We start from the raw sequence: 27032 nt of genomic DNA on the forward strand, positions 1-27032 counted from the left end.
ACAAATTACAGTCGGGCAATTGACAAATAGAGAGGGCATAACAATGCACATACATGACATGATGAATATTGTGAGATTTAATTGGGCATTACGACAAAGTACATAGACCGCTATCCAAGCATGCATCTATGCCTAAAAAGTCCACCTTCAGAGTTATCATCCGAACCCCTTCCAAGTATTAAGTTGCAAAACAACGGACAATTGCATTAAGTATGGTGCATAATGTAATCAATAACTACATCCTCGGACATAGCATCAATGTTTTATCCCTAGTGGCAACAAGACATCCACAACCTTAGAACTTTCCGTCACTCGTCCCGCATTTAATGGAGGCATGAACCCACTATCGAGCATAAATACTCCCTCTTGGAGTTAAGAGCAAAAACTTGGCCAGAGCCTCTACTAATAACGGAGAGCATACAAGATCATAAACAACACATAGGTAATAGATTGATAATCAACATAACATAGTATTCTCTATCAATTGGATCCCGACAAACACAACATATTGAATTACAGATAGATGATCTTGATCATGTTAGGCAGCTCACAAGATCCGACAATGAAGCACATGAGGAGAAGACAACCATCTAGCTACTTCTATGGACCCATAATCCAGGGGTGAACTACTCACTCATCACTCCGGAGGCGACCATGGCGGTGAAGAGTCCTCCGGGAGATGATTCCCCTCTCCGGCAGGGTGCCGGAGGTGATCTCCAGAATCCCCCGAGATGGGATTGGCGGCGGTGGCGTCTCTGTAAGGTTTTCCGTATCGTGGCTCTCGGTACTGGGGGTTTCGCGACGAAGGCTATTTGTAGGCGGAAGGGCAGGTAAAGGGGCGACGCGAGGGGCCCACACGACAGGGCCGCGCGGCCAGGGCCCAGGCCCGCCGCCCTGGCGTGTCGCCGCCTCGTCGCCCCACTTCGTTACGGCTTCGGTCTTCTGGAAGCTTCGTGGCAAAATAGGACCCTGGGCGTTGATTTCGTCCAATTTCGAGAATATTTCCTTTGTAGGATTTCTGAAACCAAAAACAGCAGAAAACAAAGAATCGGCTCTTCGGCATCTCGTTAATAGGTTAGTGCCGGAAAATGCATAAATACGACATATAATGTGTATAAAACATGTAGATATCATCAATAATGTGGCATGGAACATAAGAAATTATCGATACGTCGGAGACGTATCAATTAACAGGTGTAGTAGCATCAGGAGTTTCAGCATTTTCAATTTGTCTAGACCTAGCAATTGTAGCATCTAGAAAGGATCCCAATGAACCACTATCATCAAGCACAGCAAAAATATTATCAATATTATGAGAGTTTTCGAATTCGGCGAAGTACCAGACAAGTGAAGCATGTGGTGGTGAAACAAGTTTATCAATCACGTATGGTGAATCAAGAGCAGCAGAGGTACTCGTAGTTGTACATTTTCTTGTAGTGGATGGTAATATGGCGACTCTAGGATCGCGAGTTTTACCCATGATGGAGAATTTGCAGCGAACAATATCAATCCAAGTGAACTTCCAAATAAAGCTATGCTCCCGAGCAACGGCGCCGTAAAACTGAGTCTTGATGACCCACAAGTACAGGGGATCGCAACGAGTCTTCGCGGGTACTAAAACCCAATTTATTTATTCGACACAAGGGAGACAAAGAATACTTGAAAGCCTTAACAAGTGGAGTTGTCAATTCAGTCTGCACTGGAAACAGACTTGCTCGCAAGAGTTTATCAAGTAGTGTCAGCTTTATAGCAAGTAGCAGTAGTGAAATAACGAGCAGCAGAGTAACAGAGATAGCAAGTAGTGATTATAGTAAACAACGGGATTAAAATACTCGTAGGCACGGGGACGGATAACGGGTGTTGCATGGATGAGAGAAACTCATGTAACAATCAAGCGAGGCATTTGCGGATAATAATAAAACGGTGTCTAAGTACAAAGCAATCAATAGCCATGTGTTCCAATTATAGTCGTACGTGCTCGCAATGAGAAACTTGCACAACATCTTTTGTCCTACCAGCCGGTGGCAGCCGGGCCTCAAGGGAATCTACCGGATATTAAGGTACTCCTTTTAATAGAGTACCGGAGCAAAGCATTAACACTCCGTGAACACATGTGATCCTCACATCACTACCATCCCCTCCGGTTGTCCCGATTTCGTCACTTCGGGGCCATTGGTTCCGGACAACGACATGTGTATACAACTTGCGGGTAAGACCATAAACAATGAATATCATGATGAAATAATAACATGTTCAGATCTGAGATCATGGCACTCGGGCCCTAGTGACAAGCATTAAGCATAACAATTTGCAACAATATCATCTAAGTACCAATTACGGACACTAGGCACTATGCCCTAACAATATTACACTATTACATGACCAATCTCATCCAATCCCTACCATCCCCTTCAGCCTACAGCGGGGGAATTACTCACACATGGATGGGGGAAACATGGCTGGTCGATGGAGAGGCGTCGGTGGTGATGATGGCGATGATCTCCTCCAATTCCCCGTCCCGGCGGAGTGCCGCAACGGAGACTTCTGGCTCCCGAGACGGAGTTTCGCGATGTGGCGGCGTTCTGGAGGGTTTCTGGCGACTTCGACTTCTCTCCGTGCGTTTTAGGTCGAGGGCGATAAGTAGTCCGAAGGAGGGCGTCGGAGGCCGGCCGAGGGGGCCACACGCTAGGGCCGCGTGCCCCCCTCCTGGGCCGAGCCGCCCTAGGGTGTGGGGCCCTCGGGCCTCCACCTGACTTGCCCTTCTGGCTCCGTGAGTCTTCCGGGAAAATAGGGCCTTCTCGTATAAATTCCGAGGTTTTTCCCGAAAGTTGGATTTCCGCACAAAAACGAGACACCGTAACGGTTCCGCTGAAAACAGCGTTAGTCCGTGTTAGTTGCATCCAAAATACACAAATTAGAGGCAAAACAATAGCAAAAGTGTTCGGGAAAGTAGATACGTTTTGGACGTATCACTCCGTCGTCGCCCGATCAAAGATCTTAGGTTTTCACCATGAAGATAGTCTCTGCTCTCAAAACAATGCCTTCAACAAGGACATTGGTAGGCACAACCAGTTAAGACCAGACCTTGGGTTTTCACCCTGAAACGTAAGACTCCGAACTTCACATGTGCTGCCACCCCAACTTTCATACCACTGCTGCAAAGTCCGGAACACCAAGCAAGCCCCTCAACAATGCAAAGACTTGAACCTCCATTAGCTAGTCCTCCAATCCGGCCTTCATTATATTCTATTCTTATGACTTCACCATGGATCAACTGTCACTTGATGTCAACACAGAAAAGAGCTTCGTGCAGCTCCCTCCAGAACCAAACGGTCGGAATAAAAGCATGGGTGCGCACGACCGAATACCACCAATCCAGCATATTCCAGGCAATAGAAGCGCTGTTACATTTGCCGGTGGCGCCTTCCGGAACTCAACACTCCGGCCAGATCATGAAGGGCGTGTCTCCGACAGGTCTTCATCTTCATCTTCACTATCCTTGGTGATGGCGTGTAACTCACACGTTCGTTGGGAACCCCAAGAGGAAGGTATGATGCGCACAACAGCAAGTTTTCCCTCAGAAAGAAACCAAGGTTTATCGAACCAGGAGGAGCCAAGAAGCACGTTGAAGGTTGATGGCGGCGGGATGTAGTGCGGCGCAACACCAGGGATTCCGGCGCCAACGTGGAACCCGCACAACACAACCAAAGTACTTTGCCCCAACGAAACAAGTGAGGTTGTCAATCTCACCGGCTTGCTCGTAACAAAGGATTAGATGTATAGTGTGGATGATGATTGTTTGCAGAGAACAAGAAAGAACAAGTATTGCAGCAGATTTGTATTTCAAGATAAAAGAATGGACCGGGGTCCACAGCTCACTAGAGGTGTCTCTCCCATAAGATATAGCATGTTGGGTGAACAAATTACAATCGGGCAATTGACAAATAGAGAGGGCATAACAATGCACATACATGACATGATGAATATTGTGAGATTTAATTGGGCATTACGACAAAGTACATAGAGCGCTATCCAAGCATGCATCTATGCCTAAAAAGTCCACCTTCAAAGTTATCATCCGAACCCCTTCCAAGTATTAAGTTGCAAAACAACGAGACAATTGCATTAAGTATGGTGCATAATGTAATCAATAACTACATCCTCGGACATAGCATCAATGTTTTATCCCTAGTGGCAACAAGACATCCATAACCTTAGAGGTTTCTGTCACTCCCCGCATTCACAGAGACATGAACCCACTATCGAGCATAAATACTCCCTCTTGGAGTTAAGAGCAAAAACTTGGCCAGAGCCTCTACTAATAACGGAGAGCATGCAAGATCATAGACAACACATAGGTAATAGATTGATAATCAACATAACATAGTATTCTCTATCCATCGGATCCCGACAAACACAACATATAGAATTACAGATAGATGATCTTGATCATGTTAGGCAGCTCACAAGATCCGACAATGAAGCACATGAGGAGAAGACAACCATCTAGCTACTGCTATGGACCCATAGTCCAGGGGTGAACTACTCACTCACACTCCGGAGGCGACCATGGCGGTGAAGAGTCCTCCGGGAGATGAATCCCCTCTCCGGCAGGGTGCCGGAGGTGATCTCCAGAATCCCCCGAGATGGGATTGGCGGCGGCGGCGTCTCTGGAAGGTTTTCCGTATCGTGGCTCTCGGTCCTGGGGGTTTCGCGACGAAGGCTTTAAGTAGGCGGAAGGGCAACGCGGGGGGCCACACGAGGGCCCCACACGCCAGGGCCACGGGGCCTAGGGCTGGGCCGCGCCGCCCTCGCCGTGGCGGCGCCTCGTGGCCCCACTTCCTTTCCCCTCGGTCTTCCGGAAGCTTCGTGCAAAAATAGGACCCCGGGCGTTGATTTCGTCCAATTCCGAGAATATTTCCTTTGTAGGATTTCTGAAACCAAAAACAGCAGAAAACAACGAATCGGCTCTTCGGCATCTCATTAATAGGTTAGTGCCGGAAAATGCATAAATACGACATATAATGTGTATAAAACATGTAGATATCATCAATAATGTGGCATGGAACATAAGAAATTATCGATACGTCGGAGAAGTATCAGCATCCCCAAGCTTAGTTCCTGCTCGTCCCGAGAGTGTAAACGATAACAAAGATAATTTATGGAGTGACATGCCATCATAACCTTGATCATACTATTGTAAACATATGTAATGAATGCAGCGATCAAAACAATGGTAATGACATGAGTAAACAACTCGAATCATAAAGCAAAGACTTTTCATGAATAGTACTTTCAAGACAAGCATCAATAAGTCTTGCATAAGAGTTAACTCATAAAGCAATAAATCAAAGTAAAGGTATTGAAGCAACACAAAGGAAGATTATGTTTCAGCGGTTGCTTTCAACTTATAACATGTATATCTCATGGATATTGTCAACATAGAGTAATATAACAAGTGCAATATGCAAGTATGTAGGAATCAATGCACAGTTCACACAAGTGTTTGCTTCTTGAGGTGGAGAGAAATAGGTGAACTGACTCAACATTAAAGTAAAAGAAAGGTCCTTCGCAGAGGAAAAGCATCGATTGCTATATTTGTGCTAGAGCTTTAATTTTGAAAACAAGAAACAATTTTGTCAACGGTAGTAATAAAGCACATGTATTATGTAAATTATATCTTACCAAGTTGCAAGCCTCATGCATAGTATACTAATAGTGCCCGCACCTTGTCCTAATTAGCTTGGACTACCGGATCATCGCAATACACATGTTTTAACCAAGTGTCACAATGGGGTACCTCCATGCCGCCCGTACAAAGGTCTAAGGAGAAAGCTCGCATTTTGGATTTCTCGCTTTTGATTATTCTCAACTTAGACATCCATACCGGGACAACATGGACAACAGATAATGGACTCCTCTTTAATGCATAAGCATGTGACAACAATTAGTGTTCTCATATGAGATTGAGGATATATGTCCAAAACTGAAACTTCCACCATGATTCATGGCTTTAGTTAGCGGCCCAATGTTCTTCTCTAACAATATGCATGCTCCAACCATTAAGGTGGTAGATCTCTGTTACTTAAGACAAGACGGACATGCATAGCAACTCACATGATATTCAACAAAGAGTAGTTGATGGCGTCCCCAGAAACATGGTTATCGCACAACAAGCAACTTAATAAGAGATAAAGTGCATAAGTACATATTCAATACCACAATAGTTTTTAAGCTATTTGTCCCATGAGCTATATATTGCAAAGGTAAAGAATGGAAATTTTAAAGGTAGCACTCAAGCAATTTACTTTGGAATGGCGGAGAAATACCATGTAGTAGGTAGATATGGTGGACACAAATGGCATAGTGGTTGGCTCAAGGATTTTGGATGCATGAGAAGTATTCCCTCTCGATACAAGGTTTAGGCTAGCAAGGTTATTTGAAACAAACACAAGGATGAACCGGTGCAGCAAAACTCACATAAAAGACATATTGTAAACATTATAAGACTCTACACCATCTTCCTTGTTGTTCAAAACTCAATACTAGATATTATCTAGATTTTAGAGAGACCAAATATGCAAACCAAATTTAGCAAGCTCTAGGTGTTTTTTCATTAATGGGTGCAAAGTATATGATGCAAGAGCTTAAACATGAGCACAACAATTGCCAAGTATCAAATTATTCAAGACATTTTAGAATTACTACATGTAGCATTTCCCGATTCCAACCATACAACAATTTAACGAAGAAGATTCAACCTTCGCCATGAATACTATGAGTAAAGCCTAAGGACATACTTGTCCATATGCAACATCGGAGCGTGTCACTCTCCCACATAATGAATGCTAGGATCCATTTATTCAAACAAAAACAAAAACAAAAACAAACCGACGCTCCAAGTAAAGTACATAAGATGTGACGGAATAAAAATATAATTTCAGGGGAGGAACCTGATAATGTTGTCGATGAAGAAGGGGATGCCTTGGGCATCCCCAAGCTTAGACGCTTGAGTCTTCTTAGAATATGCAGGGGTGAACCACCGGGGCATCCCCAAGCTTAGAGCTTTCACTCTCCTTGATCATATTGCATCATTCTCCTCTCTTGATCCTTGAAAACTTCCTCCACACCAAACTCGAAACAACTCATTAGAGGGTTAGTGGACAATAAAAATTAACATGTTCAGAGGTGACACAATCATTCTTAACACTTCTGGACATTGCATAAAGCTACTGGACATTAATGGAACAAAGAAATTCATCCAACATAGCAAAAGAGGCAATGCAAAATAAAAAGGCAGAATCTGTCAAAACAGAACAGTCCGTAAAGATGGATTTTATTGAGGCACCAGACTTGCTCAAATGAAAATGCCCAAATTGAATGAAAGTTGCGTACATATCTATGGATCACGCACGTAAATTGGCTTAATTTTCTGAGCTACCTACAGGGAGGCAGGTCGAAATTCGTGACAGCAAAGAAATCTATAACTGCGCAATAATCCATATCTAGTATGAACTTTACTATCAAAGACTTTACTTGGCACAACAAAACACAAAACTAAGATAAGGAGAGGTTGCTACAGTAGTAAACAACTTCCAAGACTCAAATATAAAACAAAAATACTGTAGTAAAAACATGGGTTGTCTCCCATAAGCGCTTTTCTTTAACGCCTTTCGGCTAGGCGCGTGAAAGTGTGTATCAAGTATTATCGAGAGATGATGAATCTTCAGCGGGGTTTGGAGTTTTCTCAACCATGCATAATATATTGGATACATAAGTTTCAGCGGCTCCCTTTTCATTAGTCTTGGGCTTGCTACTCTCATCAAACAAATTTTCGAGAACAAGCCAAGCATAGTTATTTTCTAGCGCTCCATTCATCGCTAGGAGCTTACATGGTATTGGTGCTTTGATCTCCCCACCATCATTAATGTTATTAGTGTACCTTACTCTATCCATGTCCATCTTTTTAAGGATACTAACAAAATTGGTATAAGAACCAAGCATCTTATATTTAATAAAGACCTTTCTAGCCTCTCTTGCTATACCACCAAATTCTCTAAGAAGGGTTTCTAAAACAAAATATTTCTTTTCCCCTTCTTCCATATCACTAAGTGTAAGAAACATATGTTGAATTACAGGATTGAGATTAACAAATCTAGCTTCTAACGCGTGTACTAAAGAAGCAACAGCAATTTCATAAGTAGGAGCAAATTCTACCAAGTGTCTATCTTCAAAATCTTCAACTCGTACTAATATGAGTGAAAAAAATTTCTATGTTATCTTTCCCGAGGATAGACCCTCGGCCTACCAAGTACATCTTTAAGAATAAACCTAGGAGGAAACATGTTGAAATAAGTAAAGCAAATGCAAGTAACTAATTTTTTTGTGTTTTTGATATAGAGTGCAATAAAGTAAAGCTAGCAACTAATTTTTTTGTGTTTTGATATATAAGTGCAGCAAACAAAGTAAGTAAATAAAATAAAGCAAGACAAAAACAAAGTAAAGAGATTGGATTGTGGAGACTCCCCTTGCAGCGTGTCTTGATCTCCCCGGCAACGGCGCCGTAAAAAGAGCTTGATGGCGTGTAACTCACACGTTCGTTGGGAACCCCAAGAGGAAGGTATGATGCGCACAAGCAGCAAGTTTTCCCTCGTAAAGAAACCAAGGTTTATCGAACCAGGAGGAGCCAACAAGCATGTTGAAGGTTGATGGCGGCGGGATGTAGTGCGGCGCAACACCGGGGATTCCGGCGCCAACGTGGAACCCGCACAACACAACCAAAGTACTTTGCCCCAACGAAACAGCTGAGGTTGTCAATCTCACCGGCTTGCCAGTAACAAAGGATTAGATGTATAGTGTGGATGATGATTGTTTGCAGAGAACAAGAAAGAACAAGTATTGCAAGCAGATTTGTATTTCAGGTATAAAAGAATGGACCGGGGTCCACAGCTTCACTAGAGGTGTCTCTCCCATAAGATATAGCATGTTGGGTGAACAAATTACGATCGGGCAATTGACAAATAGAGAGGGCATAACAATGCACATACATGACATGATGAATATTGTGAGATTTAATTGGGCATTACGACAAAGTACATAGACCGCTATCCGAGCATGCATCTATGCCTAAAAAGTCCACCTTCGAGGTTATCATCCGAACCCCTTCCAGTATTAAGTTGCAAAACAACGGACAATTGCATTAAGTATGGTGCGTAATGTAATCAATAACTACATCCTCGGACATAGCATCAATGTTTTATCCCTAGTGGCAACAAGACATCCATAACCTTAGAGGTTTCTGTCACTCCCCGCATTCACGGAGACATGAACCCACTATCGAGCATAAATACTCCCTCTTGGAGTTAAGAGCAAAAACTTGGCCAGAGCCTCTACTAATAACGGAGAGCATGCAAGATCATAAACAACACATAGGTAATAGATTGATAATCAACATAACATAGTATTCTCTATCCATCGGATCCCGACAAACACAACATATAGAATTACAGATAGATGATCTTGATCATGTTAGGCAGCCTCACAAGATCCGACAATGAAGCACATGAGGAGAAGACAACCATCTAGCTACTGCTATGGACCCATAGTCCAGGGGTGAACTACTCACTCACACTCCGGAGGCGACCATGGCGGTGAAGAGTCCTCCGGGAGATGAATCCCCTCTCCGACAGGGTGCCGGAGGTGATCTCCAGAATCCCCCGAGATGGGATTGGCGGCGGCGGCGTCTCTGGAAGGTTTTCCGTATCGTGGCTCTCGGCCCCGGGGGTTTCGCGACGAAGGCTTTAAGTAGGCGGAAGGGCAACGCGGGGGCCACACGAGGGCCCCACACGCCGTGGCCGCGCGGCCTAGGGCCGGGCCGCGCCGCCCTGCCGTGGCGGCGCCTCGTGGCCCCACTTCCTTTCCCCTCGGTCTTCCGGAAGCTTCGTGCAAAAATAGGACCCCGGGCGTTGATTTCGTCCAATTCCGAGAATATTTCCTTTGTAGGATTTCCGAAACCAAAAACAAGCAGAAAACAACAACTGGCTCTTCGGCATCTCGTTAATAGGTTAGTGCCGGAAAATGCATAAATACGACATATAATGTGTATAAAACATGTAGATATCATCAATAATATGGCATGGAACATAAGAAATTATCGATACGTCGGAGACGTATCACTTGGTCATGTATAGCCCACAAATAGGAGCATTTGTTACACTTGTAATGGTGTTATCTACTCAACGCGGTGGCAGGTGTTGGAGATAGTGCTCTAGAGACAAATAATAATGGATAGTTATTATATGTCAAATGTTCATAATTAGTTTCGTACCATGCTATAACTGTAGTATGAGGAAAACACTAATACACATGTGGTATTGTAAATAACCAAAAGTCCCTAGTAAGCACACAAGTGCATGACTAGTTCATTGAGGTCAATTGTTGGTCGAGGTTTTCCCAATCATGGACACACACGTCATGGGCAATGATGTCATAGCATTGGGGGAATGATATGATGGTCATACCCGCAACATAAGTATTGTAACACGATAAAGCTCCATCGAGTTCAATGTTACAATGTTTATATCAAGTGCATAGTAACTTAACCCTTAGACCGTGAGATCGTCACCATCTCCTGAGGTTGCCTTAGCTGCATCACCATCACACCGTAGTAGGGTGATCATAAAGGTGTAGTTAGGTATAACGACGGAATGGTTGAGGCCTATGTATCAAGAGCGGGATTTGTTCCATCCACGTGACAATACGATACTTTATAAGGGCCTAGTCGGTGAGATTATATCCATGAAAGTTGTGCAGCGTATGACTAGATCATGGGGATATAATCACATCTGAACGAGCTAATATAGCCTTGCTGGTAACGAGACCGAACTAGGTATCGAGATACCGATGATCATGTCTCGGACAAGTGTTGGTATCGAATGAACAAAAGAAGTAAGACTATTTGCATAGGTTAAAACAACGATCATATCCTCGTGGAATACATAGTGATCGTAATGGTTCACTAGACCCCCTAATGATCATATGGTCGGTGACCTAGTCCCGGTTCATAGGCTGAGCGGCGAAGGGCGAAGGCTGAGCGGCGAACTGCGGAGGCTGAGGGGCGATGGGCTGAGGCTCAGTTGCGACCTGCTGATACGTTGCAAACGTATCTATAATTTTTGATGATCCATGCTTGTTTTACACCAATTTCTATATGTTTTGTTTACACTTTGTTGCACTTTTATACATTTTCCGGCACTAACCTATTGACAAGATGCCATAGTGACAGTTCCCTGTTTTTTGCTGTTTTGTATTTCAGAAAAGTTGTACAGGAAATATTCTCGGAATTGGACGAAACAAAAGACAAAGTTTATATTTTACCGTAACGAAGAGGAGTCCAGAGGGGAGACAAAGAAACACCACATGGCGGCTAGACCAACCCTAGGCGCGACCCAGGTCCTGTCCGCACCAAGGGGTGGTGTGCCCCCCTGGCCTCCACCGACCTCGCCATTCCGCCTATTTATTCACGATCTCGGGAAAAACCTAAATACTCTAGCCTCCATCCACGAAAAGTTCCGTCGCGGCCGCCATCGCTGACTCTAGCTCGGGAGGGTTCTGAAGCTCTTCCCGGCACCCTGCCGAAGAGGGAGATCATCACCGGAGGCCTCTGCATCACCATGCCCGCCTCCGAAGTGATGCGTGAGTAGTTCATCCCTGGACTACGGGTCCATAACAGTAGCTAGATGGTTGTCTTCTCCAATTTATGCTTCATGTTTAGATCTTTTGAGCTGCCTATCATGATCAAGATCATATTTATGTAATGCTACATGTTATGTTTGCTAGGATCCGATGAATATTGAATACTATGTGGAGATCGATTATATACTTGTCATATATTATTTGTGATCTTGCATGCTCTCCGTTGCAAGTAGATACTCTGGCCAAGTAAATGCTTGTGACTCCAAGAGGGAGTATTTATGCTCGATAATAGGTTCATGCCTCTAGTTTTCTGGAGGACTGACAATAACTTCTAAGATTGTAGATGTGTTGTTGCTACTAGGGAGAAAATAACAATGTTTTGTTTAAGGATTATTCTATTATTTACTTTACACACATTGTTTAATGCAATAATCTGTTGCTTGCAACTTAATACTGGAAGGGGTTCGAATGATAACCGGAAGGTGGATTATTAGTCCTAGACGCAGTTGGATTACGGTCTATGTATTATGTTGTAATTCTCAAACGAATCTCATGGTAATCATATTGTCATTCATTACCCAACTGTAATTTATTCACCCATCATGTTATTTATCTTTATGGAGAGACACCTCTAGTGAACTGTGGACCCCGGTCCTTTCTTTTACACTGATACAATCATCCTGTTCTGTTTACTTACTGCAAGCACTGTTCTCTTTTAATTCCACTGCAAACAAACATCATCTTTCCACACTATACGGTTAATCCATTGTTTTTAGCAAAACCGGTGAGATTGACAACCTCACTGTAAGTTGGAGCAAAGTATTTTGGTTGTGTTGTGTGCAGGTTCCACGTTGTTGCTGACGCCGGTAGTGCGCCCTGCCACAAGTCAGGTAGCAACACCTTTAGAAGTCACGTCTTTCTCCTATTGGTCGATTAAACATTGGTTTCTTATTGATGGAAAACTTGCTACTGTGCTCATCATAGCTTCCTCTTGGGGTTCCCCAACGGTGTGCAATCTGCGCTCATCACCTACTTACTCTTCTTGGGAACACTCTTGGGCGCCTTGGCCACTGGCGCAGGCTATTGTGGCTTGGCCGCCGGTGACGCACCATTGACCACGGGCCGCTGATGTTCCCCAACCTCTTCCTCTTCGGCTTTCCCGCGCCCGTAATCATTTGCGCGATGGATACGTGGCCGAGGAACCATAGCCAAATCCAGATGCGGGACTTGGTCGTTGAGGCGGCATGACCATACCAATGGCGAACATTATCTTGCTGAGGTCCATGGGACAGGGTCCGGTGAGCGGCGGTGCCCGAGAGCGAGTTGGGAGGGAGATCGAAGGCGGCGGCGGCGCGAACGTGGGAAGGGGGTAGATGAAATGTCCCTCACGCGCAAGAACGACTGGAGCAATACATGGCACGCTCGGTTCAGCCTTTCGAACGTATGGTTCAGAGGGACGGTTTCTCCGTGGACTGTAAAAATAAATACAGTTCTCGCGTGTTTGGTTCCGCTAGAGCGACATATTTTTGTGAAAATCGAAAAATAGCGGTTACTATACAGTTTTCACGTGTTTACATGATCTGTTAGAGTTGCTCTTACCATCTCCTAGCACTTCTTGCTACCTCTCTTCGTCGCTGCAAAGCTATGCTTACGCCGCGAGCATCCGCTCCACTGCGTGGTAACTTGATTGGAATTTTGGGGAGAAATCTTAGCTCACACTCCCTCTACCTGAGTTTTATCTAGATGCGGATTCATATTAAAAAAGTCGAGACATCTGAGATACTTATTTTAGAAACAAGGGAGTGTGTGTAAAGATGAAGATAATGGTTCCTTTTTGGCAAAAAAGTTTTTTGCACGATGTCCTTCTTTCTTTTTGCGAGGAAAGAGAAGCTCCCACCGGATCCATGTAAAACTCCCACGTTGGACGGCCGTGATGTTTCCAACGGGGCACGCACGGCACGTGTTCACCTTGCTACTGTAGAAGAAAGAGGGGAAAATACCCACCCGGCGCCGCCTCATCCTCCGGCCTCCGCCGTAGCCCACCTAGCCGCCGACTTTCCGCGCTGTCACTGCCGGCCGCCGCCCGCCGGCCGCCGCTCCTCCATCGCCCCACCTAGCGTAGCGTGTTCAGAAACCCGCCCCTCTCCCTTTGTCCACTACCTCCAACCACTAGCAAAACCCTAAACCCTGCGGGACCCAAGGCTCGTAGCTGGCGGCGGCAATGGCGAAGGTCCCTGCCGGCCACTGGGTCCCCTACGTTGAGGCCTTCGTCGACGTATCCCGCTCACCCGCCGACCACGTACGGCCTCCCCTCCCCATCTCTCCCTTGCTCTTCTCTCCCCGACTGGGTTCTCAAATCTGAATGCTTGCTGTCTTGCTTTGGGGGTACATTTTACATTCTATTTTTTTTCCTTGTAGTACCATTCGCTTGAAGTTTATGTAGGATGAGCTCGCGTAGCCATTGATTGACGGGGGAAAAGTCGGTCTTAGGCACTGTGTATGTAAATGCTCGTAGGAGAACTGCTAGGCAGCACCTAAGCCTTACATAAGCTTCAGTGTTACAGAGGCTTATAGATTTTGTTTAATTCTACTACCACAATTTGGTACAAACTGCTGCTTGGTTAACACACAGGGTGTATGTTGCCACTGGTTAGCTTAGCATGCTTCATGGACGCTCTCCTTTGTTGTTCTAATTTGTCTTGGAAATTGATGTTGTTATGTGTATGTGCACAGTCTGCAAGTGTGCTCGCTCTTGCGGCCTTGGTGAACAAGGACAAGCTGACGCTCTTCGATTTGGTATGGTCTCGTCTCTCAGAGATTGTCTTGCTTCATGATTTGGCTAAGGAGGGCAGCTCTTTATGTATCCTGTTGGTCATGTCGTTTCAGGTTTCTAAGATGGACATGTATTTGACTACCACAGACCACATTGTTAGATCAAGAGGTTTCTTTTTCTCCTCTTTGCTTTTTTTCCCCAGTTATTTTGCATGCTATTTGCTTCACTTTTTTAACAAGATTTTTGCCAATGCAAGTAAAAGTTTAAACTATATTATCTATGCCAACTTTTAAGGTGATATAGTCTATAGCTGTCTGCATTGTTTGCACGGTTCCACAAGATGCATAAGTCAAGCTCTCTTTCTCCACTGATTATTATTGAGGATTACTGCTGCTAAAAAATTAAACTCCTACTGTACAATATGGATACACATCTGCATATGTGTACACACTGGTAGCCAGGAGAAAGTGAAAAAGGGATAGCTTGTGACACTTAATTGGATGTGGATTAACGCTTGCAGTTTTTTTAAATGTTAACCTTCTCCAACCATTTTTTGTTGTTGTTGTATGACCTGCAAACTTCTCTCTCTTGGCATTTCTTTCTGATAGATTCAAAGTCAGCGTCATAAGCTCCTGTTGGGACATGCATGCCATGCTGTTTGATAAGGATCTGCTTTTATTTGTTTTATGCAGGAATCATGCTTCTGGGGGAAATCATGTCTCAGATTTCCTTAAAATGGTTAGATGTCAATGCCATCACAACATTGTCAGACTTTTTTATATCAAGACTGGTAAGTTTCACTATGTGCATCGTGCTTATTTCTACTTCTTCATTATTTTAATTTGGAAGCACATACTCAGTTTGTTCAACGCTAGTCCGATGAGTTCTCCTTTTGCACCTGAACTAAATTAGCAGTTGTTACCTACTGGTCTTGTGTTCTTATTTTAACATGTACTGAGATAAAAAAACCTTGGGTAAGGACATCAATCCAGGGAAGCTAATGCGTGTAGTCATGTAGTCTTATCATTGTTCTTACACTGCAGACTTTGTGCAAATTAAATATGCCATTATATAGAAACCCTAGAAATCAACCAAACACGGAGACCAGCACAAACATCGCCAGGGCTCAATGACCAGGAGCACATAGAACACATGATGGAATGCGATGACTAGATCACATGTGGAAGCAAGAAGGGAACTTGCAGAACTCACCAAAAAGGGTTTACCTGAGACTGTGCATCACCCCCGATGAGGATTCAGAAGCAACGAAAACGAACCGGACACCTCGAACCTCACATGGGCGCACACATAGGTGCGCATGCTACTTGCGATTCCTTGAAGAAGGAGAAAACACTTGGCGACACCGACCTCAAACTGAATGATTGGCCCAGCTGAACAGACGTACGTACCTAGCTAGGTTTCTCTCTGTCTCTTGTCCGGTTGGATGGATCGGAAGTTTGGTTCTGTTGAAATTCGAAAGGAACGTTCTATCCATTCTTTCCGCAGATGATGCTAGACTGACCCTGCCACACTCTAGAATGCATAAACTAGTGATTTAATATTCACAGTAATCACATCTTTGACTCCAGGGCTTCTTTTGTAGCATTGCTAAGCTCCCTGTTACACGATGATTGAATATGGGTAGTTACTAGGTTTCTGAGTTATGAGTTTTTTTATCAACTTACATGTAACAGAACTATTACATTTTGTTAATACACCGTTGTATATAAGAGTGAACCCAGCTTGTCATTGCTGTTAAGACAGGAGAAATGGTCAGTGAACTGGTTTTGACACAAGCAAGACTTTATGAGGCTGTTTGGTTCAATTCTAAAATTTGGCTTGCCAATGTTTGGACAGCCCAAATAATCTAATATCTATATAGCTATCTTTTGGTTGCAAACCAAATCTCAACCGGTTACAGCCCAAGTACATCATCGTTGTACCTAGCAGGCCATGGAGTATTGTGGTAACTTCTTCTATTCGACATCTCTAAACAAGTGGTGACTACACAATTCAAGCTGCAAATAAGCACTTTACCTACGCTTTTCATTTAACTAAAGAAGAAAACAGTCCTAGGTGTCTGAGTTTAGGCCTAGATTAGATTACCCCTAAATTGGACCTAAGTGATGTTTTCTAAAGAATGCTCTCTCCTCGCAGAGAAGTGCACTAGAATGTTAATGTGACCTTTTAATTTGAATCCTACGACCTGTATCACAAAGTTTTTGACTCAAGAACATGTTCAGTGAAGCAAATTGTTCCGCTGAAGATGCATACCTCCTATAAACTGAACTTTGGTTTAGCTTCATGCATTTTTTTGGTGATCTTACCCACTATGATGGCCAACTGGCCACCCTTTTATTTACTACTCATGCATCTTTTTGGCATACCAGTCAGATTGGCAAGCATTACGGGGAGCACTTGTTGGATGCTTGGCTTTATTGCAAAGAGAACCATCTGTTGGTACTATTATGATTGCTGATGTCAAAAGACTAGTCGAGTCTTTGATAGACTATATTCCAGTACAGTCACTTGCAGCTGCTGACCGCAAGGTTGATTTGAATCTTTAGTGCAAATATGCTTACATAAGGTTATCTTTATCTATCTAATATCTATTGATACCTTTTCATAACTCTATTTTCTCTCCAGCTGTGCTTTCAAATTATTTGCTGTGTACTTGATCACTACCCAGAAGCTGTCAAGACAATGGTATGTTGCATACTCAATATCTGGACTATGGATCTTGCATCATCTCAAAACCATCTTAGTTGCTATTGCAATGTTACTCTATATGTAAATGCTAACACCAAATCTCCAATTCACTATATTTGTCCTGGCACATATATCTTGGAGGCCCCAAAGTTAAGTAATGTTCATTTAATCATACTCCCTCCGGCCCAAATTAATTAACGCAGCTTAGGAGTATATGGCTGCGCCAATTAATTTAGGCTGGAGGGAGTACCATACTTGCTCCTATCAGGTAGAGCAGTAGTATGTCTATCTAATAGGTGTAACATGGTCCAATGCCATCAACTAATACTTCAAATTTGTGCCTCTGAGGTTTGTGAAACGGCGGGATTAATTGTTGTAATGTCATGATTATTCCTCGATATGTTTGCATCCCCTAATGTGGCAAGAAAATAGAATAAGACTAGTTTCTTTATCGAACACTGAGCTTTGTTGACCAAATCTTGCATGTCGTTGTTATAATGCTTGGAATAAAATATTAAAATGTGACGATCCTCCAATATTAGAAGAACAAAACAGCAGGGTAATGAAGTGAGCGTAGAGATAGTGTTGATACTTAATAGTGGTAGTTTGGAGTACCATGGGAATGGATATTCCTTCAGTAACTTTGAACAAAGTATTTGGTCAAAAGTGCCAAATATTCTCACCCTCATCAGAGTGGAGGAACCTTCATTTCCGAGTCTCTGACGCGGAGGCTTGTTTTATATTTCTGTCTGTTTATTCTCACCCTCTCGTTGATTTATTCTATGATGAATACATACCAACACAAGTTTATTGGTATGTCTAGGATGATGAACTGCTAATGTGGATCTGTCAATCAATTGATGAAGAAAAAGACCCAGAATGCTTGAAGCTTTCCTTTCATTTGGTTGAAGTTGTCATGAAGCTTTTTTCAGACCCATCTGGTTTGGCATCCCAATTTGCAAGTGATCTCTTTGAGCTTCTGAGCAAATATTTTCCTGTCTACTTCACACACGTATGTAAACTATTGTGACTTTCAAGATATCTTTGCGTGTTTTGTCATTCTGTAACCTGGTAGTTCTTGTCATTCCTTTCTCCAATATGGCATCGTGATTATTGACATCATGTATATATGCAGGGAGCGGGCGATAATGTAGGTCTCACGAGGGATGAACTTTCCAGGGCATTGATGGTATGAACTTGGCATTTTTGTTTGATCTTTTGGGCTAAAGATGTGTCTTGGCATTACAGATTATTTGTTGAATGCAGCTATTGGAGTTATCTTCTACTAAATTAGTTTGCCATGCTTGTAAATTATAGAAGCCTTCCTGTTATTTTACTTTTATGTCTAATATAACCTGTTTAAATCTTTGCAGCATGCCTTCTGCACAAGTCCTTATTTTGAGCCCTTTGCCATTCCATTGCTTCTCGATAAACTTTCTTCCTCTCTTCCATTAGCAAAGGTCAGCACCTAACTTACCTTATTGTTTCCAGTTCATCAATTTAACAAAGCGGACACCATCTCTTTGAATTTCTGCTAAAAAAAATCCACTCTGCTATTATCTACAGCTTGATTCCTTAAAATATCTGGACAATTGCATTCGCTGCTATGGAGCTGATAGAATGGTTTCACACACATCAGCTATCTGGTTTAAGTTGAAAGAAGTGATTTTTAGCCTTTCTTCAGATCAACTCTTATCGACAGGGTCACCTAAAGATGCAGAGAAGATTAAGAATCAAATAGTATCAGAAGCTAAAAATTGCTTGAAGACTGCTGTTACGTGTATACATTCTGCAGATAGAGATATATTCATCAATTTGATCTTGTTGGATGAGGATATTGTGAATAACATTCATTCTGTAACAACCGAAGAAAAGTCTATTTGTAGGTCATCAAATGACCTGAATCAATTACAATCCCTTGGAAGTGTGATTTCTATCATTGCTGAATCATCTACATATTTCTGCACTAGAGTTTTTCAAGCGCATTTCACACGCTTGGTGGATATTTTGGGAAGCTCAGCCAGTTTTAAATCTCAGCACTTAAACATTTGCAATGGATCATCTTCTGCGGCTATTAATTATGGAGCTCTCTATTTATCTGTTCAAATGCTTTCATCCTGTCGAGAAGTGGCTGTGGCATCTCGAGGAGACTTCCCTCCTGTTAAATCAGCAAATGAGTCCTGGTGGCTTATCTTAGAGGAAAAACTGGATCCGTTCATCCATCTTCTTGGAAAATTATTGTCAATTGATTCTCAGCCTATCCAGTCAGCAGTCACACAAAAATATGTTTCATGTGCTGGTATGTTGAGGTCCTTAAGTATGACTTGCAACATGCCACATTTTGTAAGATAACATGCACCTATAAGATGTTCTCACATTTATCCAATTTCTCTTAATCCATGCTTGTCCTCAAATAACCTTCAAAAGTCATGCATCTAGTTTGCTAGGGCAGTGCTGTTTCACTCTACATGTAGTTTCTCATTAGCCCTTTGCCATTTCTAGAGATTCTATTATGTATGGTATTTACCTTGTACATCAAGGTTGTGTTTTACTTCTGAAAAAATGATTAATGAACTCTTAATTTTCCCTTTTCTCTTGGTTAATTTCAGTGATTCTATAGAGTCAATGAAGATCAGGCTATATGTATATGCTAATATGGTTGTTTCTTGTAAACTGTTTGCAGTGAAGGGGTTACTGATACTTGCAACATTCCCAGAACACTGTTCACTTCTACTGGCAAATGCTTATGAGTATATTCTGCTGATGCTCACCTCAGTAGTTGCAAGAAAGTATGAAAATATACATTTGTGGAGATTGTCGTTGGAAACATTGACTAGCATTGGTAAATTTACTGTAGAGTCCCGTGCTTCTAAAAAAGAAATGATTTACAACAGTATTGTTGTTGACAAGATTATTCCTTTGGCTAAATCTTGTGATACGTCGATGCCTCTGAACCTAAGACTTGAAGCATGTTTTGAAATTGGTACCACTGGTGTGAGCTATATGTTAAGGGTCGCTAGATCACTTGAAGAAGCTGTCATCACCAATATTTCTCAGGCCTGTATCAAATATCTGGCTGTCTTCTTATTCAATATAATTTGCATTTTATAGCTGAACAAAGATTCTATGGATCCTGCAGGTTAACGAGGGAATGGAATGTGCGGAATATGTAGCCCATTTGATCGATTGTTACTCTAGTCAGCTCCTTCCATGGTATGCCAACCTTGCCTTGCAATAATGCATTTCTGTATCAAGAAATTGGATTGCGATAAGCCTGTAATCTTGAAACATCTTGCTCAGATTATCCAAACCTAGAACAGTAAAAGATGTTGCAGATACTTGACCAATTAGATAGCTGCAACATGTTACTGATGGCATGCTCGAAACCTGTGCCCTGCACTAATTACAAGCCTTTTGTCAGGATGTATCAAAATTATCATATCTTCCCTCAGTAACCACCTCCATTGTGGCAGGTTATTTACCTCTGGTGGTGTCAACGAACTTGCTTTGAGCTTTGCTATGCGTCTCTGGGATGAGATTAGGAACGTGGCTACTTTAGACAGGATTAGATCGCAGGTGAAGCTCTATCAAAATGAATATTTATGCTAATTAATTAATTTGGTACTTAGATGTCTCTGGTATAATTATGTATAAGTATTTAATGTGTACTCATGGCACACTCCTTTTCTCTCTCAGGGTCTTCTTGACTCACTAATGATGGGAATGAAGTTCTTAGTTGGAGTCTGCACAGAGGAACAACAGTCATTGATTGTTCAGAAAGCGTGCAGCATAATATCATCGATGCTGTCACTCCCAGTGAAGTCAATGATGCACGATCTTTCATCTGTAGAGGAGTTAGTTCCTGCACACTCTATTCAAGATACAGCTCTTGTGTGTTTGCTTTCATCAGTTATAGTTGGTCTTCGTCCTCAAACACATGTACCAGATATGATCATGATGATTAACCTTTTTTCGGTCTTTCTACTGAATGGACAAATACCAGCTGCTCACGCATTAGCTTCTATTTTCAATAAATATCTACACAATTCAGAGTTCTCAGATGAGAATAAGCTGGATAAAATGCTTGATGTTATTCTTGGGAGATGTTTCTCAATTGTATTAGCCAGCAGCACTTTGAAGATGTCTCATTCTTCTGCTGCCACTTCAGATGATGCTAATTGCTCAGGCATGTCTGCAAGCATATGTTTGAGGATTGATATCTTGTGTGGTTTGGCTTGGATTGGGAAAGGGTTGCTTATGAGAGGAGATGAAAAGGTGAAGGACATTTCGATGTTTCTTCTTAAGTGCCTGGTCTTGAATCAGATTTCGGTGGGCATTCCACCCCACCAGGAAGAACACAGTGACAATGTTTCATTGGATGCTTCCCTTGCAACATCTGCAGCTGATGCATTCCATGTGATGATGAGTGACTCAGAAGTCTGCCTAAATAAAAAGTTTCATGCAAGAATAAAGCTGTTATATAAGCAGCGTTTTTTCTCAATACTTATGCCAATTTTTCTCTCTAAAATTAAGGAGACCCCTGCGATGACAACAAAGTAGGTATCAACATTCCTCTCTTTGTTTCTATCCCGTATAATTTGAACACTTGCTTTTATAGTAACATGTTTCTGTTACTTTTGTCTTGCTACCGTATGCGGTAGTAGTATCCCACTTTTTTTCATGTTTTTCTGCTTACTATTTTTTCTTTAAGTTTGAGGTCATACATGGATAAATATGTTGTCATTTCACTTGGAATAATTGAAACCTTTTTTATCCTTATGTTCGTTTATTTCTAAACTTCTGATTCATTCGGCGTGAAATCCCCAAGGGTTTTGCGTACTCTTGCATACCTTTGTCCCCATTGTGTGTGGAAAGAAGCAATGTGATGACATCGTTTCTAATATAAAGATGGAACTGCAACATAACTTTGGTGATAACAACCCAAAATGAATTGAACTGGCATCATTTGAAGTTAGGAATCCTTTATGCTATGCGTGCCTCTCATGTGAGTCGAATGCTGTTATTTTATAACCTCAGGACCACATAACATCACTTTTCTTCACTTAGTTATTAGTTATGTATTATGCTTTTCCTCATGAATTTGTTTCGTCGCGAGCTTGTATATGAGAAGAAATTTACTTTCATTAAAATTTATTGCTATTCATAGGTGATGGTCTTACTATTATGCTAGTGTGAGTTTTATTAAATTAACAGTTCTGTATCATTTTGTGCCTTCTTTGTTGTCAAATGTCTTGAAGAGACTGAAAATAAATTCATGCACTGCAGATTGGTATTATATCGAGCATTTGGGCATATTATTTCCAATGCTCCGGTATCAGCAGTTATAACAGAAGCCCATCAGGTTTACTACTTGTCAATTAGAGCATGCACAACCTTTGTCGGATCAGAGCATACTAATTGGCCTATTGTTTCATTTTCTTTTCAGATTTTGCTCGTAATAGTTGATATCTTAGCTAAATTGAGTGTGGATATTCAGGATAAAGATCTAGTGTATAGTTTGTTGCTTGTCTTATCTGGAATGTTGATGGATGACAAAGGTGATAACATTTACTTTACTTTGTTATTTCTATAAGTTCCTATTTATTAGGCATTAATGCAACAATTGTGTTTAGTGTGCACTTATGGATACAACCGTCAGAGTTCCGACTTCATTTTCTTTTATTTATTATGCAAACTTGACTGTGATGTATGCTGTGTTCTGACACTGAGCTCCTAATGTTACTTCTTTGATTTAGTCGCTAACTAATCATCTTATTCTTTGCAGGCAAAGAATGTGTTCTGGAAAATATCCACATTATTGTCGGTGTTCTTACACAACTTGTTTCCTATCCTCACATGATGGTACATTAGCGTTATTTGTAATTTTATGTCCACTTTCACTCGTTCCATTTGTAAGATTAGCATGTTAAACAACCTTTTCCTTTTCTTATGTAGGTTGTTCGGGAGACAGCCTTGCAATGTTTTGTTGCCATGTCTAGCTTTCCCCATTCAAAAGTCTATCGCATGCGGCCACAGGTCAGTTTCTATTTATGCAGATGGTTAAATGTATGCATCTACGATGATCCTGGAGTAACCATAGGTTGATAATTATTTGAACTATTATTAAACTATGTTTTTTATTATCCATGGATAACGATCCCCTTATTAGCGGAGGCAACGAAGCATCATGCTTCTGCTGCACACTTCAGCACAGAAATACATGAAATGAAAGATATATCTATCTTATGACAAAGTTCATGTTATTAGGAAGTGATGTTGTCTTAATATCCCTAATTGTTTGAAATAAGAAAACACCCTTCTGAAAGAAGAAAAAGGACTCAGAGCAGAATGGTACAATTCATGCAGGTCCTACGAGCAGCAATCAAGGCACTTGATGATAAGAAAAGGGCCGTCCGCCAAGAGGCTGTTCGATGTCGACAAACATGGTATGAAAACTATATCCTACTTGGAGTCAGCAACCTTGCCTTATGGGCTCTTTCCTCTTATTTTCCTGTAGGCAATCATCATTTGCTTAGGGGAGCCTTCTCTTGCAACGACATCGTAGTCTGGGAACTCACTGGACATATCATGTTGGTGGTAAGTATTGAGGTACATATAGGTGTGTCATGCTTACATCGTTTGGTTGTATCATCTCTATCATCGCGTAAAACCTTGTAAATTATACTGAGCTGTCAATTCAATGCACGTACACAGGCTGTGCCAGAGAGTAAAGTGATAGGACTGTGGCTTATTCTGTCTTTGATATCCTTTCGGATTTTATGTCAAGTTCTGGATGGAGCGGATTTTTCAAGATGAAATCCAAGGAACCACTGAAGAGTCGCGAATGTCTGGGCATTGAGAATCGATGGAACTATATTGCTAGCTATGTACCTATCATTTGAAGTCTCCGTTCGTGAGCAAAATGTGATTTGGCTCATCAAGGATACGTTTAGTTGCTGACCAAACCGTTGATGGGATAGGGCCATCTCCATTATGCACGTTTTTGGTTGTAGATCATTTGGATGGAACCAGCCAAAAGGTAGGAATGTATCTCAAAGATACCTGACCAACCCATCCCTGAAATTAATAGTACTGAATGGTCTGTGTGTGTTTCTACTTTCTAACCGTTGCTAATCTCTTGTCGCCAATCCCTGCAAAATCCTCTGTTGCCATCTACTCTTGGCTTCTGCTGGGAACCTTTGCGATACCCACGCCATGGAGACCGCACCATCAACCGCCGCCTTACAAGTAGGCGTCCTGGCCTTTGTCGCCAAGCGTAATGCAATTTACCCCATCAACTGTGAGCAGCGACACATGCAGCTGTATAGCTTGACCGAGCCAACCACCGCTCATTCCCTTATAAAATGTTCAGCCCAAGCGTACATATATTTTTTACCCTCCACATTGCGACACATTTTTATTTTTATTCCTACGGAGGTTTTGCATCAGCATGGCAGCGACATGTGACCATCATTCTCTGAGGGCAGTGAGAATGGCGATGAAGATGTTGATGATGTCAAGGTACAATGCGATGGCTGCCGTGACATACTCGTCGTAGGTGTGCCTCTTGATCAGATTGTCCGTGTCGTAGATGATGAACCCGGAGAAGACCAGCGCCGATATGCACCCGTACACCGTCGTGCCCACCTTGCCCATCGGCAGCAGCATCTGCAGCAAAAGCGAGCACCGCGTTAGGTGCACATCGTTTTGTAGTTTCTGTTTATAGTGTCCTGATGGTGTTTGGTTGTGTGACCTGTATGAGCCCGTAGAGCATCAAGATGAGGCATGCCGCGAAGAGGAAGGGGCCGAGGAAGCTGAAGTCGTGGCCCCTCTTGGCCGCCCAGAATGTGTAAATCGTCAGGCTCAAGACCACCACGAACGTCAGCAATGCCGCTTCGATTATAACACCGCCTGTTTGGTACAGGTAGAAAAGAAACAAATCTTATCTCGGATGGGATTCAAGGTGTTTGCTTACGGGCGTTTCACTTTCACACGAAACTCGTGGTAAAAATATCTTTTTATGTAGATCAGTTTGTGGCCTCTTTTGATACCTTTGCTCGAGAGGCAGCCCAACCCAACGGAGAAGCTCATGCAAATGGTGAACAAGGCGAGGAGGATGAGGTTGATCGGGTGCCGGTTCCGGAGGCACATCATGGGGATCATCACTGTGCCATATATGCATGCCAGCAAAAATCAACAATAGCTCAACATGGTTTCAACGCATCCAAACCGAGAGTACATTGGTAGGCAATGCCGAGAACGATGATGCACACGCAAGCTCACCAATGATGGGGGCAACGATGATGAGCACGAAGGCGGCGAGCGCGGCCGGGGTGCGCGCCAGGAAGAAGCGGCGGATGTCGGGCACGAGGTAGACGGTGGAGGCGACGGCGATGGTCGCCAGCAGCTGCATCGACACGATCACGTACACCTTACGGATGAACGCCCACCGCAGCTGCGGGCTCTCGATCATGTAAGGGCACGCCATGCCGCCGGCCTCCACGTCGCGGTGCTTCCCCATGGCTGTCCGCCACCGCCGGCCCGCCTCGGTCGCCGGTGGTGCGCTCGGGCCGGTGCGTCGTGCGCGCGCGTGTAAATGGAAGATGGTTTTGGCTGTGCGGAGCTTGGAGTTGGACGGTGGTGCGAGCGAGGGCTTGTGCTATTCTTGGTTGGTCTGAGCGGTTTTGTAATGGTGGAGAGGAATTGACTTTTTTGGGCTTAGCGGGTTTTAGCGGTTGCCAGTTTATAGGTCGAGGAAAAAAAACTGTTCAGAAAAAAGTGAGAAGTTCCAAAATCTTATACGTACTACTACAATGTGGGGGCGCCCCCCCCCCCCCCCCCCACGTACACATAGGTACGCTAGTGTCTACCAAATTACCACCGTAGTGTTGCTATATAATTGGCATCTGGTTACATGATATTGTTCACATGTTTAGATTTTTAATTAGGATAGGAGATTAGCCATTATTTGATCGCTTCGGCTACGTAGAAATGATGCGGTGAAGTCGATGAGAGGCCTTTATGCCACACTTAGGTTATCTACTGTTGTGCGGGTCTATATATTTAGTTTTTAGGGATTTCTATTTTTGTGCCCTCAGGTTCTTAGTTGTACTCAGTTTTTTCCAGCCCCTTAATTTTTCCTCAGTTTTTCCCTCCTCTAGTTTGAAACACTCACACGTGCTGGAACGGCCGGTAGCCGTCAGGTCAGAGGCCTTGACCGTTAGTCTGACCGGGTGGGGCTGCACAGGGGCAGCTCCTCCCTGACCGTCTCGTGCTGACGGGTAGGGTCAGGAGACACGTCGGAGCAGCCATCCATTTATCGCTGATGTGTGGGTCGTTTTATTTCATGATTTTATAGGCGGTGCTGCCAATGAAAAATGGGGCCGCTCTATAGGGCTGCCGTAGCCAATGACCAGTGGGGTCGTCTATTTTTCAGGAAAAGACATATATTGCCGCTCTATGGGGTTGCCGCAGCCAATGACCAGTGGGGTCGTCTATTTATTTATAGAAAATCATATATTGCTGCTCTGTGGGGCCTCCGCAGCCAATGACCAGTGGGGTCATCTATTTTTCAGGAAAAGACATATATTGCCGCTCTGTGGGGCTGCCGCAGCCAATGACCAGTGGGGTCGTCTATTTATTTATAGAAAATCATATATTGCCGCTCGGTGGGGCCTCCGCAGCCAATGACCAGTGGGGTCGTCTATTTTTCAGGAAAATACATATATTACCGCTCTGTGGGGCTGTCGCAGCCAATGACCAGTTGGGTCGTCTATTTAATTTTTCTTAAGCTAGACCCATCAGGTGACTATTTTTGCAGCTTAATCTAAAGTGAATTTTATGCTAAACATGGCTG

General features: G+C 43.0%; 2 protein-coding genes across 2 annotated transcripts; one reads left to right on the forward strand and one right to left on the reverse strand.

Annotated features, from left to right (window-relative positions):
- Positions 1 to 14430: 14430 nt before the first annotated feature.
- LOC124675511 (MMS19 nucleotide excision repair protein homolog) lies at positions 14431 to 24278 on the forward strand. Its single transcript, XM_047211590.1, is given in 21 exon segments — positions 14431 to 14490; positions 14581 to 14635; positions 15160 to 15257; positions 16858 to 17016; positions 17114 to 17173; positions 18000 to 18188; positions 18312 to 18365; positions 18550 to 18636; positions 18743 to 19475; positions 19860 to 20243; positions 20246 to 20287; positions 20290 to 20389; positions 20650 to 20752; positions 20873 to 21732; positions 22463 to 22538; positions 22623 to 22734; positions 22962 to 23038; positions 23132 to 23212; positions 23543 to 23622; positions 23694 to 23773; positions 23891 to 24278. Coding segments are annotated over 19 exon segments (3360 nt in total). The 5' UTR covers positions 14431 to 14490; positions 14581 to 14589; the 3' UTR covers positions 23713 to 23773; positions 23891 to 24278.
- Positions 24279 to 24646: 368 nt separating this feature from the next.
- Positions 24647 to 25649, reverse strand: LOC124669899 (protein LIFEGUARD 4-like). The gene is made up of 4 exons (XM_047206436.1): positions 25460 to 25649; positions 25228 to 25341; positions 24930 to 25087; positions 24647 to 24844 (listed from the first exon to the last, which is right to left on the reverse strand). Exons 1-4 carry the CDS (start codon positions 25647 to 25649, stop codon positions 24647 to 24649), a joined length of 660 nt encoding a protein of 219 aa, XP_047062392.1.
- Between the last annotated feature and the right edge of the window lie 1383 nt (positions 25650 to 27032).

This window comes from Lolium rigidum, chromosome 7 (assembly GCF_022539505.1).
Source record: "Lolium rigidum isolate FL_2022 chromosome 7, APGP_CSIRO_Lrig_0.1, whole genome shotgun sequence".
Taxonomy (NCBI): Eukaryota; Viridiplantae; Streptophyta; class Magnoliopsida; order Poales; family Poaceae; genus Lolium; species Lolium rigidum.

Bases quoted from the DNA above. Each gene is read 5' to 3' on its own strand.
- LOC124669899 (XM_047206436.1), bottom strand. From the start codon at position 25,649: ATGATCGAGAGCCCGCAGCTGCGGTGGGCGTTCATCCGTAAGGTGTAC. The intron at 25,342-25,459 runs GTGAGCTTGCGT...TATATGGCACAG, and splicing joins CATCGTTGCCCCCATCATTG to TGATGATCCCCATGATGTGC. The intron at 24,845-24,929 runs GTCACACAACCA...CTTTTGCTGCAG, and splicing joins TGCTCTACGGGCTCATACAG to ATGCTGCTGCCGATGGGCAA.